This window comes from Montipora foliosa, chromosome 3 (genome assembly GCF_036669935.1).
Source record: "Montipora foliosa isolate CH-2021 chromosome 3, ASM3666993v2, whole genome shotgun sequence".
Lineage (NCBI taxonomy): Eukaryota > Metazoa > Cnidaria > Anthozoa > Scleractinia > Acroporidae > Montipora > Montipora foliosa.
The window spans coordinates 66,457,322-66,469,821 of record NC_090871.1 but is presented as its reverse complement, the minus strand read 5'-3'; the positions used below and the strand labels follow the sequence as shown (position 1 = coordinate 66,469,821).

At 37.8% G+C, this 12,500-nt stretch overlaps 4 protein-coding genes across 6 annotated transcripts in view; 2 read left to right on the top strand and 2 right to left on the bottom strand.

Annotated features, from left to right (window-relative positions):
* LOC137998033 (uncharacterized) overlaps positions 1–5,111 on the bottom strand; it is a 23,909-nt gene extending 18,798 nt beyond the window's left edge. The window contains exons 1-7 of one of the 2 annotated variants that reach the window (XM_068844430.1): positions 4,972–5,111; positions 4,459–4,618; positions 3,732–3,882; positions 3,365–3,480; positions 2,520–2,610; positions 1,869–1,956; positions 1–245 (exon numbers count right to left, since the gene is read on the bottom strand). The exon at positions 1–245 is cut by the window's left edge and continues 756 nt beyond it. In XM_068844430.1, the coding sequence (XP_068700531.1) occupies positions 1–245; positions 1,869–1,956; positions 2,520–2,610; positions 3,365–3,480; positions 3,732–3,882; positions 4,459–4,587 (820 nt within the window). In that variant the 5' untranslated portion in view covers positions 4,588–4,618; positions 4,972–5,111. Of the gene's footprint in view, positions 246–1,868; positions 1,957–2,519; positions 2,611–3,364; positions 3,481–3,731; positions 3,883–4,458; positions 4,749–4,971 lie in introns of those variants that run through there. The other variant, XM_068844428.1, reaches the window with a different exon arrangement.
* A 259-nt stretch (positions 5,112–5,370) lies between these two features.
* Positions 5,371–7,032, top strand: LOC137998035 (cell division cycle-associated protein 3-like). The gene has a single exon (XM_068844431.1). It carries the CDS (start codon positions 5,487–5,489, stop codon positions 6,207–6,209), a length of 723 nt encoding a protein of 240 aa, XP_068700532.1. The 5' UTR covers positions 5,371–5,486; the 3' UTR covers positions 6,210–7,032.
* A 125-nt stretch (positions 7,033–7,157) lies between these two features.
* Positions 7,158–11,846, bottom strand: LOC137998036 (UPF0488 protein C8orf33 homolog). Of its 2 annotated transcripts, none has more exons than XM_068844433.1 (7): positions 11,728–11,845; positions 11,588–11,659; positions 11,426–11,507; positions 10,236–10,288; positions 9,416–9,497; positions 9,195–9,298; positions 7,158–7,410 (listed from the first exon to the last, which is right to left on the bottom strand). In XM_068844433.1, the coding sequence occupies exons 1-7, from the start codon at positions 11,830–11,832 to the stop codon at positions 7,309–7,311; spliced, it is 600 nt and encodes a 199-aa protein (XP_068700534.1). In that variant the 5' UTR covers positions 11,833–11,845; the 3' UTR covers positions 7,158–7,308. The 2 variants fall into 2 exon arrangements, with proteins under 2 accessions (XP_068700534.1, XP_068700533.1); XM_068844432.1 differs by having other exon boundaries at positions 7,173–7,413; positions 11,728–11,846.
* A 140-nt stretch (positions 11,847–11,986) lies between these two features.
* LOC137996243 (uncharacterized) overlaps positions 11,987–12,500 on the top strand; it is a gene marked incomplete at its 5' end in the record, with an annotated part of 4,283 nt that continues 3,769 nt past the window's right edge. Inside the window, one exon of the mRNA XM_068841658.1 lies at positions 11,987–12,313. Within this exon, the coding sequence (XP_068697759.1) occupies positions 11,987–12,313 (327 nt within the window). The remainder of the gene's footprint in view (positions 12,314–12,500) is intronic.

The window sequence follows — 12,500 nt, the reverse complement described above, 5'->3', positions numbered from 1 at the left end:
CATCTTTACATTGGACCTGGTCATCGACTGCTGCTTCTTGCTCTGCATCCTCATCAGGTGTTTCACTTGCCTGATTCTCGGCAAAGATGGACTTTTTTCCTGGTTTGTACTTAGATCTTTTCCAAGCATGCTCAGGACAGTGGCTTTTACAGATTCCCTTGAGCCAAGTGTCAATGGATTTGAAATGATACTGCATACTGTGATAACTCTTGGCGTTAAATTTGTAGGAATTGTGGTACTGAACTCTGAGAGGATGACATAAAAAAGAAAACATTTTTTGGTAATGTAGGTACAGTACTTCTTTGCATACAAAATGCATGCAGTCGTCTCCTTAAGTTTCGTACTATGCAGCCGGTTGAAAATGACCAAACTATATGATTGACTTTCAAGCATGCATCTTTTAAATAGCAAAATAATTTAACTACACCCTTTACTGCATTCAAAGCATCTAACTACCCTTCATTCTACAGCCCAGCAATAATTGTGCTCAGCCTGGTAAATAACGATATGCTAATTAAAACTCTCTAACCTTTTTCATATTCAGGAATTAAGTGTGCAGTACTGAAGAAGTCTAAGACTTTTAAAAGCTAACACATTAAATTTTAACTCCTAAAGGTCCTGTTACACTATGAAAAATAATTGTTGTGAGACAAGTAACAAGAGCTATTGCCGAAAGTAGAATTAACTTCTACTTTTTGTACTTGTCGCACAACGATTTTGGTCGTTGCAGGCTATGTTACATTGTGAAATGCTTCATGCAACTTGTCCTGCCACAATGTCGCCAAAACATTACAAGACAAGTTGCACAAACATTTCACAATGGACCTGGATATCAGACAATCTCTCCTGGTCCAAACAAGTCTCTGAAGCATGTTCCAGGGCTAATAGGACACTAGGATTCATCAGGAGAAGTTCAAGAACTATCAGGAATGCAAAGAATAAGACACACCATGTAGCTCGCTCTCGTCCGAGCACTCCTTGGATACGCAACCCAAGTGTGGGCCCCTGCAAATGCAGGAGCAGATTCCACAAGTCAAGCAGATCCAGAGACGAGCTACCAAATTCATGCTAGGGCTACTGTTCCACTGTGAACAAGCTTACAAGGACAGACTTTTAAAACTGAACCTATATTTGCCATTATTAAACATACTGGCATGAGTATTTGGACTTAATTTTCTTTTTTAAGATTATAGTTAACAGGCTTGTTGACTTTGACCAATCAGTTTCACCTAAAATTCACTCTGCCCGGCCTACTAGATCCACAATGTCTTAAGCTTCAGTGCAATTTCTCAACCGTAAATGTATAACCACCACTTTTCAAAAGTCTTTTTGGTCAGATCAACCCGCATATGGAACGTTCTTACTTAACTGTCTGGATAGTAGTAGCTACTCTGATATTGCTTCTTTTTGCAATGCTTTACTTTGAACAGTATTTCTTTACTGCTCTTTCTGTAAATTATGACCATAAAACACCGAAAACATGGAAATCTATCTGCCCAAATTGCAACATAGACAGAAACCTTGCTACAAATATCATATGCTGTTACTATTAAAGTGTTATCCATTATTTATTCTAATAAGTTTTTATGTGTAATATAAATTCATCCGTTTTAAAGCCTGGGTCAGCAGTAATTGGCCTTGCAGTAGCTGTTGCGGTATCCCTGTCCATGTATCTATTTGCATTTTCATTTTCTGTTATGTCATTGTATTCTTGTAGTGTTTGGTCACAAAGCTAATAAAATTAAATTAAAAAAAAAAAAACTATCAGGGGCTATTATGTTTTTAATAACTACATGGCTGATCATTGTCATAAAAAAATTGGAAATTGTCATTGAATGCGAATATTCTGAAGTTTAAAATTTTCTTACTTTCCACGTTGCCATCTTGCACCAATGGTCTTGTCTCCATTTCCTGCCCACACTTCAACATGGACCATGTTGTGACGCTGCTTTTTGGCTGGAAGGGAGAAGGCAGAAAAATCCATTGTTATCAAACACATGCACAGTCACACATTGATCAAACTACATCGGCAGACAGCAAAGAAGACTATAAAGACTAGTACATAATGATATTTGCAAAGAACCTGCAACAGTTCCTCATTTAACATGAGGTTTAATATGCAACATTAAATTTTAATTAAGGCCCACATTCGCCCAAAAGTCATAGCAGTCATTTGTTTTGGGGTGAACATACTCAGGCAAATCAGCACATTGAATTTCACAACCAGATATTTTGATAATTTTTTGTTACAAGAAATTCAGAAAAAGTATTCAGAGTGTGCAATGCATTATGGGTGACAGTGGTGCTTAAAAAAGCTAAAAAAAAAGGATTTTATTCAACAAAAAAAAACCAAAACACACACAAAATCAAACATGAAGATTGTCAACCTTTCAATTAAAAGTTACCAATTTGAAATTAAGCAGTTAATGCATTACCAACTATGCTTTGGCACTGAAACTTACAGCTGTAACTTCTGTCTAATTGATTATAATATGATCATTTTTATTAACAAAGCATACATTTTGGGTTATGATAAATCCCTGAAACAAACACAAGGTCTCCAGGCTTCAAATCAGCTGTATTCTCAACATCCAAGGGAAGAGTGTCAAACTACAGAGAAACAAAGTGTGCAAACAGATGAGTAATTGACAGAGGTAATACAGCTCATTTAAGCTTTAAAAATAATAACCACATTCCTCCCTGTTGGAAAAAGGTTTCTGGGGGTAAAAGGCAGTCTATATAAAGTTTACAGTTATGGATTCTCATCCCCTCCCTCATCATCAAGTGCTGAAGGGAATTCTGAAAGGGTGGGCAGGGACTGAAGCAGGAGGCACAAGTGTGCATGGCCCAGTGGTTAGGGCGCTTGCCTTGAGATCCAGACATCCCGGGTTCAAGACCCGCCCTGACCACTCGTTGAATTTGATCCTGGTAGTCCCTGGTTCAACTTCCCAGCTGCACTTGTAAATAGCCAACTGGTTTGCCTCCGGCCAGTTGGGATTCTTAACAATAATTGTTGTTGTTGTGTTCTGTTGTTTAGTTGATTGTTTCATTGGCCCTGAAAAGCCGATGTGGAACAACCACATATGGTTGGTTTGCCTCCAGCCAGTTGGGATTCTGAACAATTGTTGTTGTTGTGTTCTGTTGTTTAGTTGATTGTTTCATTGGCCCTGAAAAGCCTCTATAGGGAGCGGTCAATTAAGTATGTATTGTAGTATTAATGTAAATTAATTTTAATCATTTTGCAACAACACATAAAACAAAGGATACAACATCATGCAAGGGGCCAATGCTAATAATAATTGGATTTAATGATGCCACCTCCGTTATTTTTAGTTTACTCAGTTGATTAATATTGCTCTCTTACCATATAAGCTTGATTCCATGGTCCAATTACAAAGCCAAAGTCTTCCTTAAGATCTCGAAGCACTCTTCTTATCAAACCACAGCAATCAAGAAACAAAAGTGAGTTGTATTCAGGAGCTGGAGGAAGCATACAACAAGGATATAATTTCAAAGGTATATACTGATAGCCCCTAGCCCTCTGGGAAATAAACTGTGCTATGAATTCAAAAGTTCAACTCCCCCATCAGGAAGCTCCCTGCACATGCAGAGTCTTTACTTTAGAAAAGTGGCAGAAGTGTGAGTTGTTAAAGTTAAGAAGATTTACTGATGCTCAAGATGATGCAAGATCAAGACAGTCTGGCAATTAAATTGACAGAAGAACATCTTACTTCCAGGTTCCTGATATTTCTTTGCATATGGTACTCCAAAATATTCTTTACATTGCTCCACAAATCTCATTCTCAAATTGCTCATTCTTTTCGGATCAGCTCTCCACTGTATTGACTCTTCACTGACTTGTTTGGACAGACAAATTGCTTTCTGCAAGACACAACATAAATGCAAAAAATATGGTTGCTTGCATTGGAACACTGACATTTTTTGCAAAAATAGTGATTTGAAATGTTGCTTCGTAAAAGTTCACTAGAAGTACTAGAAGAATGGAAAAGTTGAGGTGAATCAAGCTGGATTACAGAGCAACTCTTTCACTGAAAAATATTAATTAAACTTTAAAATAATTAATTGTCCTCCAGAATAATAGTCAGACACCCCATTCACACCAACTTGACATGTTTAACTAAACTGGGTTTAACAAAAAAGAAACCAGTCGAAGAAAACAAAGACGGGACTTGCTTTTACATAAGATTCAGGTAAGATGAAATTTAATTACTGCTGTAACATGCGCTGATCAGTACTAAACTTTGAAGTCAACAAAAAATCAGTATACGGTACATGATTTAAAAAATAACATGACGACAATTTGAGAGTTTAACTAAAAGAGCCTTTAATTAACTTTGGTGTGAATGAGGCATTACAATTTAGTCTCTGTAATTTGAATGTCAAATGTTCGGGCAAATTACAGCAGAGACTCTACATAGTCGGAATCTGTCAAATTACCTGTCGTTCCTTGCGGAATTTCTTGAAAGCTTCCTGCAAACTATCGCCTTTCTTTGCTTTCTCGTCATTTCCACATCGAATTTCTATAACTTCACTTCCCTTAGCGTGTTCCTCTTTGCAGTCTTCCATCTCGTTTACCCGCAGTTCATTGCCACGTTGACTGTTAGGATATGGAGTCATAGTAAGGTGTAATCTCGAAACAAGCCTCTTTTAACATAAACAAAAGTCGTTCGATTGAAATGTTTGACAAGTGGGGTAGACTTTTACTGTTCATTGGATACGCGGTTTGTTTTTCAGCGCGTGTTGTAACCATGGTGCCCACAAACGCTCCTCTCCCTACCCCACTCAAGAACTACTTTTTGACTAGCTTTTTGTAAATTAATCGGCGAATCAGATCACTCTTTCCACGCGATTATTTGTTTGCTGAATTTTTTTTTACATATCCACATGCTTTAGAGGAATGTCCAGGAAGAGGTACCCATCAAGAAGTACAATACGAAATTATTGCCTTACGTCTTTCTTCGAGGAACCAAAACAAACGATTTTGTTTTGCGTGTCGGGTCATGATAGGACGTCTGGCCAATATCAAAGCGTCAAAAAACTGCTATCGATCGACTCGATCGCGATCGGTATCTTTCCGTAACGGTTTCATCGTCTGCTCAACACGAAGAAACTGCAACAAAATAAAAAAACGGAAAGTAAAATACTTGGGTGGGAAATACCGGTACATAATCCATAATGAATTTGTTGTAGCTGAAAACCTTCAGCTTCCCTTCACATTTAGATTTCCAAAAAAAATGCTTTACAGTACATTCTTGTCCAGATGAGTCATTGAATCTATTGGTCTGCGGCTTCTGAAATAACATAAATCTGATTGGTTACCAGCCACGCAGACCCGGGGGATTTAAAAATTTCGAACCTTTGATCGTTTAATTCAAACGAGAGAGCAACGCAGAGCTATTGTAGTAGCTCGAGCAAGGATTTTTCAAATTTTGCCCTTCTTATATTTGTGTGAGAAAAACGCCAACATGGGTGCCTTTGAAAGTAAACAATGGTCCGAACTGCCTCCAGAAACACCTCAAGCCGTAGATAAACGGCTGACAAGGCTTCAAATTCCCGATCCTCGTTCACCACTTCCTGAAGGACAGAGAACTCCGATTCATTTGGAATCTTACAAAGAGTCTCCACAGAACCGACTGATAAATGTTGAGGACCCAAGATCACCTGGGTTTCTTTTGCAACGTACTCCCATCACTGTTGCTGTGACTAAGAAAGGTTTAGAATCGACGACAAATGTTGAGGATAAGGAAGAGAACGAACAGTCTACCGAAGAGGATGAAGTTCAAAGTGGTAGCGAAGAGATCGACGCATCTATTCCACAAGAACCACCATCGCCAAATGTCTCTCAGATCAACGAACTCCTGAGCGAAATCGCAGTGTCCCCTGGGTCGCCTGGAGCATCGCTCTCGAAAAAAGACACGGTTCGATTACTCAAGAAAACGACAAGCCCGAGCGATTTCAGGCGAAAGCGAAGGCTTTCCGGTCGACGCCATTCTCTTCCTCAAAAGCTCTTTTCAGACAAGGTGGCTCCCATTCCAAGATCTCCACTGGCTCAAAGAAATTCAGTTGATGTGACTGAAGCAGTAAAGAAAGGAAACACGCTGTCCTTCCAGCCGAAGAAAACAAAGAGACCAAGCTTGCAAGAAGGACTCTTTCGTGGGAAAGAAAATGCTCAAGCACCGTTATTGTAATTTGAAGCTTCATTCATATTTTATTTCACATTTCACCGATTTTACTTTTACGTCACATTACGCAAATTTTACCGAGCATAAGCCCGACGAACAACAGTACATATACCAGTACAACATAAATTCGCTTTCTAAGTAGTTAAGCTTAGGGTACCTTTAAAAGATCTATTGAATTGATCCAAAATCTATTCTGAGGTTAAGATACACAATCATTCATTTCGGTTCGGGCATGTGGCAGGTAGTATTTACTTGCCATTTTGTTTTCCTTGAGGTTTTTCTTTTTTCAAAATCACGTCACGCTTCATTTATTTTTCCTGTAGTAGTTCCTTGGGAAGTACTGGATTATTAGCTGGGATAGGAAACTCTTGTTGCATTAACTTGTGCTGGGTCTACCAGTGAACGAAATTTTGTTGCACTAAGAGTCCATTTCGATAATCCTCTAAATCACGAAAGCAAGCAAGTTCTCTTACTTACATGTACATAGTTGATAATGCCAGTAAAATAAGACTTTCATCCTTTCTGAAGATGAAGGTTTGTTTCAGTTTGCCTCAGTCACTAATGTCAGAATATTTAGCACAGCATACAGGTATGGACGAAAAGGTAATATTTTATAAATAGATAAATAATGCTTGACATATAAGCTTTCCCTTAACCTGTGCATTGCCTGCATTGAGAATGGACAACTTGTGTTCACATGAGGACAATGTATTTTGAGAGTTGTAAAGGTAACGAGAGTTATAAAAGTGCCGATAGTCGATCTTTTATTCCCTTGATCTAAAAAATAATATAAATACAAATAATAAAAGTTGCCAATAATTATCATAAACCTCTGTGTTTGTGCTTGGCTGATTGTTGAGGTCTTTTTGCAGCTTTTGTACATTCGAGTCACAGATTTTACCATGTGATAACAGGCTGCACATTTTACAGTGGTTATCAGTCACACACGCCCCTCAACAACATTTTTTTTCATATTTCGAAAGTACAATTTACTGTAGGTGGATCCTCCACTGTAAAGGATGTTGAAGTTGGAGAGTAAAATGAAGGAAAATAAAAGAGGACTGAACTTCCTTTTCACCATGACTCTTCATCAGGTAACACAACATTAAGATGATGTTTGATCAGCATTGTTAGCAAAATCAAATCTGAAATTATTGTCAGACTTGCAAAATTGCCAATGATTAGTTTCCAGTGCTGCATCTTTGTCCTTCTGCAAGAAAATCAGATTAGATCTTATCCTAAGATAACGGTTACTGGATTATACAATTGGCACTTATTCAGGACAGGAAACATGCAGTAAATCATTTCCAGGCTCACAAACATAGGTTTTTTCCTCTGCAAACACATGATGTTATCACCACAAACAGAATCCTTAACACTGAAATTTGCATGAACACTAACAAAATCCAAAAGTATGTTCCTGGTGAGTTTCGTGGTCATAAGTAAATTATTATTTGTACGAGAAAAATGCTGATTTTCAGTTTGTTCACGATAAACACCATGAGATGCAAAAGAAGCCAATGTGACATTAATTTTACGTATTTAGGAAAGTAAGCCATGCTCTGTTTAGAGCAATAATAATTGAACCAACTATTATAAATGCTAACACAGCTCCTTATTGGAAAATCAAAAATATAAATGGGCATGAAAGCTGAGTGGAATTTAGTATTCAAGTACCCTGTGGTTTGCTAGTAATGTCCAGTGTTCAACCCAGTTAGTGCAAGGCTAAGATGTTACAGTTGGGATGAGGTTAGGGTTGGAAACGATTTTATTATATGACTAGCCCTGTGATTGGCTACCCAAGCGGGCAAGATGGAGCTATACTGCCCGCTCGGGATTACTTGCTTGGTCCCGCAAGATCAAAGATCAATTTTTGGTGTTTTATCCCATATAATTCAGTCAAGATGGCTGGATATTGGCCTTGTTCTTTTCTTGTGTGTGTATATGCAAAAAAAAGAACTTGGCCAATATCGAGACGAAGTCGAGGTCCATAAACATGCAAGAAAAGAACGAGGCCAATATCCAACCATCTTGACCTCACGCTTGTTCAATAACCCATATAAAATACGAAAACCACCAATCTGTGGAATCAGCCTAAATTACTGAGTCACTACCCTGCCCACTTCTGCTTGTAAATAGTTCGATGCTACTTTTCAGGCCATGAAACGTTTCTTGCACTTGAAGTAACAGCAAGTCTGATGGTTGCAGCTGCAACCTCTTTGCTGGACAAGAACAATTTATTTTTTTTGCATTTCCCTCCTTGACTCATGAGTTTGAAAATGACTATTTCCATTGTTGACTGGTTGTTCCGGTACACCTTGACGGCAAAAGTTGGCTACTGCTCACGCTGTGGGAAAGGAATTTCATTAAAATGTTTAACTGAAGTGGGCTGGACAGTCACTCAATAATTCAGGCCCATTCCACAGATTGGCGGTTTTCGTGGTATGAGACTGACTAAATACATTAGAGAAATTTCTCAGGGTGTTAGCCTCTTACCGAGACAAAGTACATGTAGTTTGACTAGTCTGTCACTGCTGATTCTCCATTAATAGCAATCAAAATCTACAATAATAATATTATTATTGTCTATCGTCTGTGCAGCAAAGTAAGTCTATCATGGTACTTTGAACCTGCTTCCGGTGTCCAGTTTTGCATGTTCGCCTCTGATCTTATGCCTGGTTACTAAGCTACTGGTAACGTTCCAGTCACATTATTGTTTTAACCCAAAACTCTATGGAAAAACTGTGTTTTTTTAGAGACTGAGGCTCTGTTTGCGTGGTGCACAATCCTCAGCTTTGGAAGCAAAGTGACATTTAAGATCCTTTCTCTCTGCTCTAAAAGCAACTGCCTACAATGATATTACAGGCAGTTGCTTTTCAGGTGCACTTTATAAAGCTTTCCCAAAATTTCATGCAAACTTGTACCAAAAAGTGTGATATATTATAGTATGGTAAACAATACTTCTCAAATAATTATAGTTATTAAGCTGACCTGTGCATCTAAATCCTCAGATTTTGTTTGGCAAACTTTGACAAATATGCTTTTCTGGTCTTCATTCTTGATTAAAGTCAGCTTGGGTTTTAATTTAATTGCATCTTGAGGACATGAAAACAAATGAAAAGATTTTTAAAATAAGTTGAAACTATTACCATTATTCCTTTCAAGATGATACAGTTCTATCACTTTGTTTGGCTTTAAAAAAAATTGAAAACCTTGTCTCTGCTTCTTTTGATCTTCCTGCATCTTTTTCCTGTAGTCTCCAAAAAGTGTAAACATGAGCTGTCTTTTCCTTGGCTATAAGAAATGTCAAGAAAAGATCAGCTTGTAACACAGGTGACCCAAACTCATAATAATATTATTTGAATGCTCAGTCAACGTACGATTTGTAGGATTTATAATTATGGGAAATATGAAATGCTGAAAAAATCAGCTAATCCTAGTTTACAGCGACAAAAATAAATAAAATGAACATAATTTTACAGCACTTTGTGTCCTTGTGTCGATTTGAGGCATTCTGGGCTTAGGTTTGAAATTTGCCCCTATCCTTCATTATAAAGCCTACAAATTGTTTCGTTGATTGAGCTTTCGAATTATGAGTTTGGGTTGCCTGTGCTTGTAACTGGACAAATAAAGGTCACTACCAGACTGAGTGTATAATTTTAACACTTGGGCCTTATTCACGAGGAGGCCATATTGGCCACAGACAGTACATTTTGCACCCCAAGCCTCCAGTTGAAATGCTTAGGAACAAGTTTTGGTGGGGCAAAACAAAAGTTTTCAACCCCTTAGGACATTATACACTAGTCTGGTAGTGAACTTTATTTGGTCCAGTTACAAGCATATGTGACCCAAACTCATAATTTGAAAGCTCAGTCTACGTAACGATTTGTAGGGTTTATGATGAAGGTAGGAGCAAATTTCAAAACTAGAATACAAGGATGAAAGGTGAAGCAGTAAAAGTAAGTTTATTTTATTTATTTTTGTCGCTGTAAACTAGGATTAGCTATGATAGCTAAAGCACACATCTCTCACCAGTGGTGTCTTGGGAGACTTCAGAGATCTTAAATGGCGGTGAACAACCTCAGCTATAAAAGAGTAACAGAAATACCACTTAATTTAATTAGCTTAAGACTGTTATAAGACTGGGAACAGTTTATTTTAAATGTACACAGTTTACCTGACTTTTCAGAAGTCAGTACAAGAACATCGAACAAGGAGATGGGTGTAAGTTTTTCCTTGTGCATGTGATTATATCAACAAATCCAAACAATAATTGTACTGAGCAGCTCATGGAGTACACCTAGGTCACGCTGACCTTTACAAACTTCGGAGCAACTTCAGAATCCTCATCCACCTATTTGCATATTGCCTTCTGCTCTTTAAGAGCAAGACTTAGATAACAAAACACCCTATTCAAATGCTAATAAGTGGACGGGTATTCTGAAGTTTAGCCCAAACTTCACATTTACTTTCTCTCCAAAACGTTTGATTACACTGACATTTTTTCTTTCCCTTTTCTCCTTTAGCTGTCTCTCACACTTTCCGATTTCAATAATTATTGTCAATATAATCAATAAAGCCATCCCCTTTTTTCTTGTTTAGCGTCGAATGCATTTCCTGATATTGGGTCGGCCTGTCGGATTGAAAAAAAAACCTAAAAATAAATCACAAGAAATGTCTCCATAAACCCAAAATCGATATGGCGGAAAGCTTGAAAGGTTGGTCGATGTTATTGTAGAATTATGATATGGTTTTGTCTATGCTGTTATCATGCTCATTTTTCAGATTAAAAGAATTATTAAAACTGAAAAATGGTTTAACTACATCGTCTCGGTCGGTCTGTTGACCTAAACGGAGATAAAAAAGAGGATGGCCTAAGTTAAAGAGAAGAAGGGTCTCCTCTCAACGACAATGGAGGCAGAGAAGAGAGACCCTGGGAACGAGGTTGCATCCGACACACCATTTCCGCTCACATACAAAAAATTCATCAATGACACATATATTAATTACATTTCAATTTTCATCAGCAAAAAAAAAAAATCGTCACTATCTACATACTCGTTGACGAAAATGTAAGCTTTAATACATAAAGCATCACAGAAATCTATTGCATGCTCAAGTTCAGAATCTCATGTAACATTGTCAATGTTCGGTTGTATCAGCTTGCGTGAAATTATTCACTTCCTGTCGACCATACAAATGCAAAAAATTGTTCAATTTACCTTGTTTCTTGTCTGGTTTTTTAAAAGAAAGACTCATTTCAAGCTGTTCTATGCACCAGTTTAGCTCACAATGAAATTTTTTCTGAGGAGAAAAGAAAAAAAATTGCATTAGCAAACAATGAAAAGAACAGATGATAAAAATAAGACGCCAAAAGTTGTTACCTCGCTAGTTTCTGGCGATTTTGTTCCATCTATATTTTCAAGTTTTGTCTCGGTGACCATTTCCGCTGACTCCTAAACAAGAGAAAAATGCTCTTATTTACAATATTATTAACTTTTTTGCGTGGCTCACTTTGGCACACCTTTTGCTCTTGTTTGTTGCGCTTGGCAGCTTCTCTCTTTCTTCTATTTTTCCGCTGCTTTGCAGTGAGCTCTTTCTCATTTTCTGTTCCCCCTCTGTCCGCCATCTTCAATAGTTCTTTATCTCAAAATCTATCCAATCAAATTAAAGCATATCGAAAAAGATTAGCCAATAAAAGGGCCAGAAATCAGCCAATCCGAAAGAAATAATATTGGCGCAATTTATTGGCGCTTCACCGGATGTTTTGAGTTTGTTTGTAAACAAACGGTCTTACGATACCTTCCGCCATGAACGTGGAACTTTCCGCTCCTTATTTTTTCAGCGAAACATTTGATTTTCAGGACGGTTTCCTTGGGGAATGTGAAGATTGTGGTCGGATTGTTCCAGAGTGGTCGCTTTTACAGTGTCAATACGGGTTTTGTGGCAAATTCTGTTGCACGAAATGTGGGTATCGTTGTCGAAAGTGCGGAGACGATGAACTGCGTTCCGTATCTCTTTGTTCGTCTCACGCAGTTGTAATCTACCCTCTTTGCGATGGCTGCAAAAAACAATTTTGTGATGTCTGCACCAAAATATCCGTGGTCCAGGTTCGTTTATTTTCCGGCATTTTATCTAAAGTTTAAAGTTTTCTTATGTACGTGGCACGTAAATGATATATATATAATTAAGCTCGTCTTTGATTTTCTTTTACAAAGAAGGCTATATCATGAGTTGTCACATGCGTTGCAAGGAACGTGTTTAATTAATAACAACAAATGATTAAGGCTAACTTAG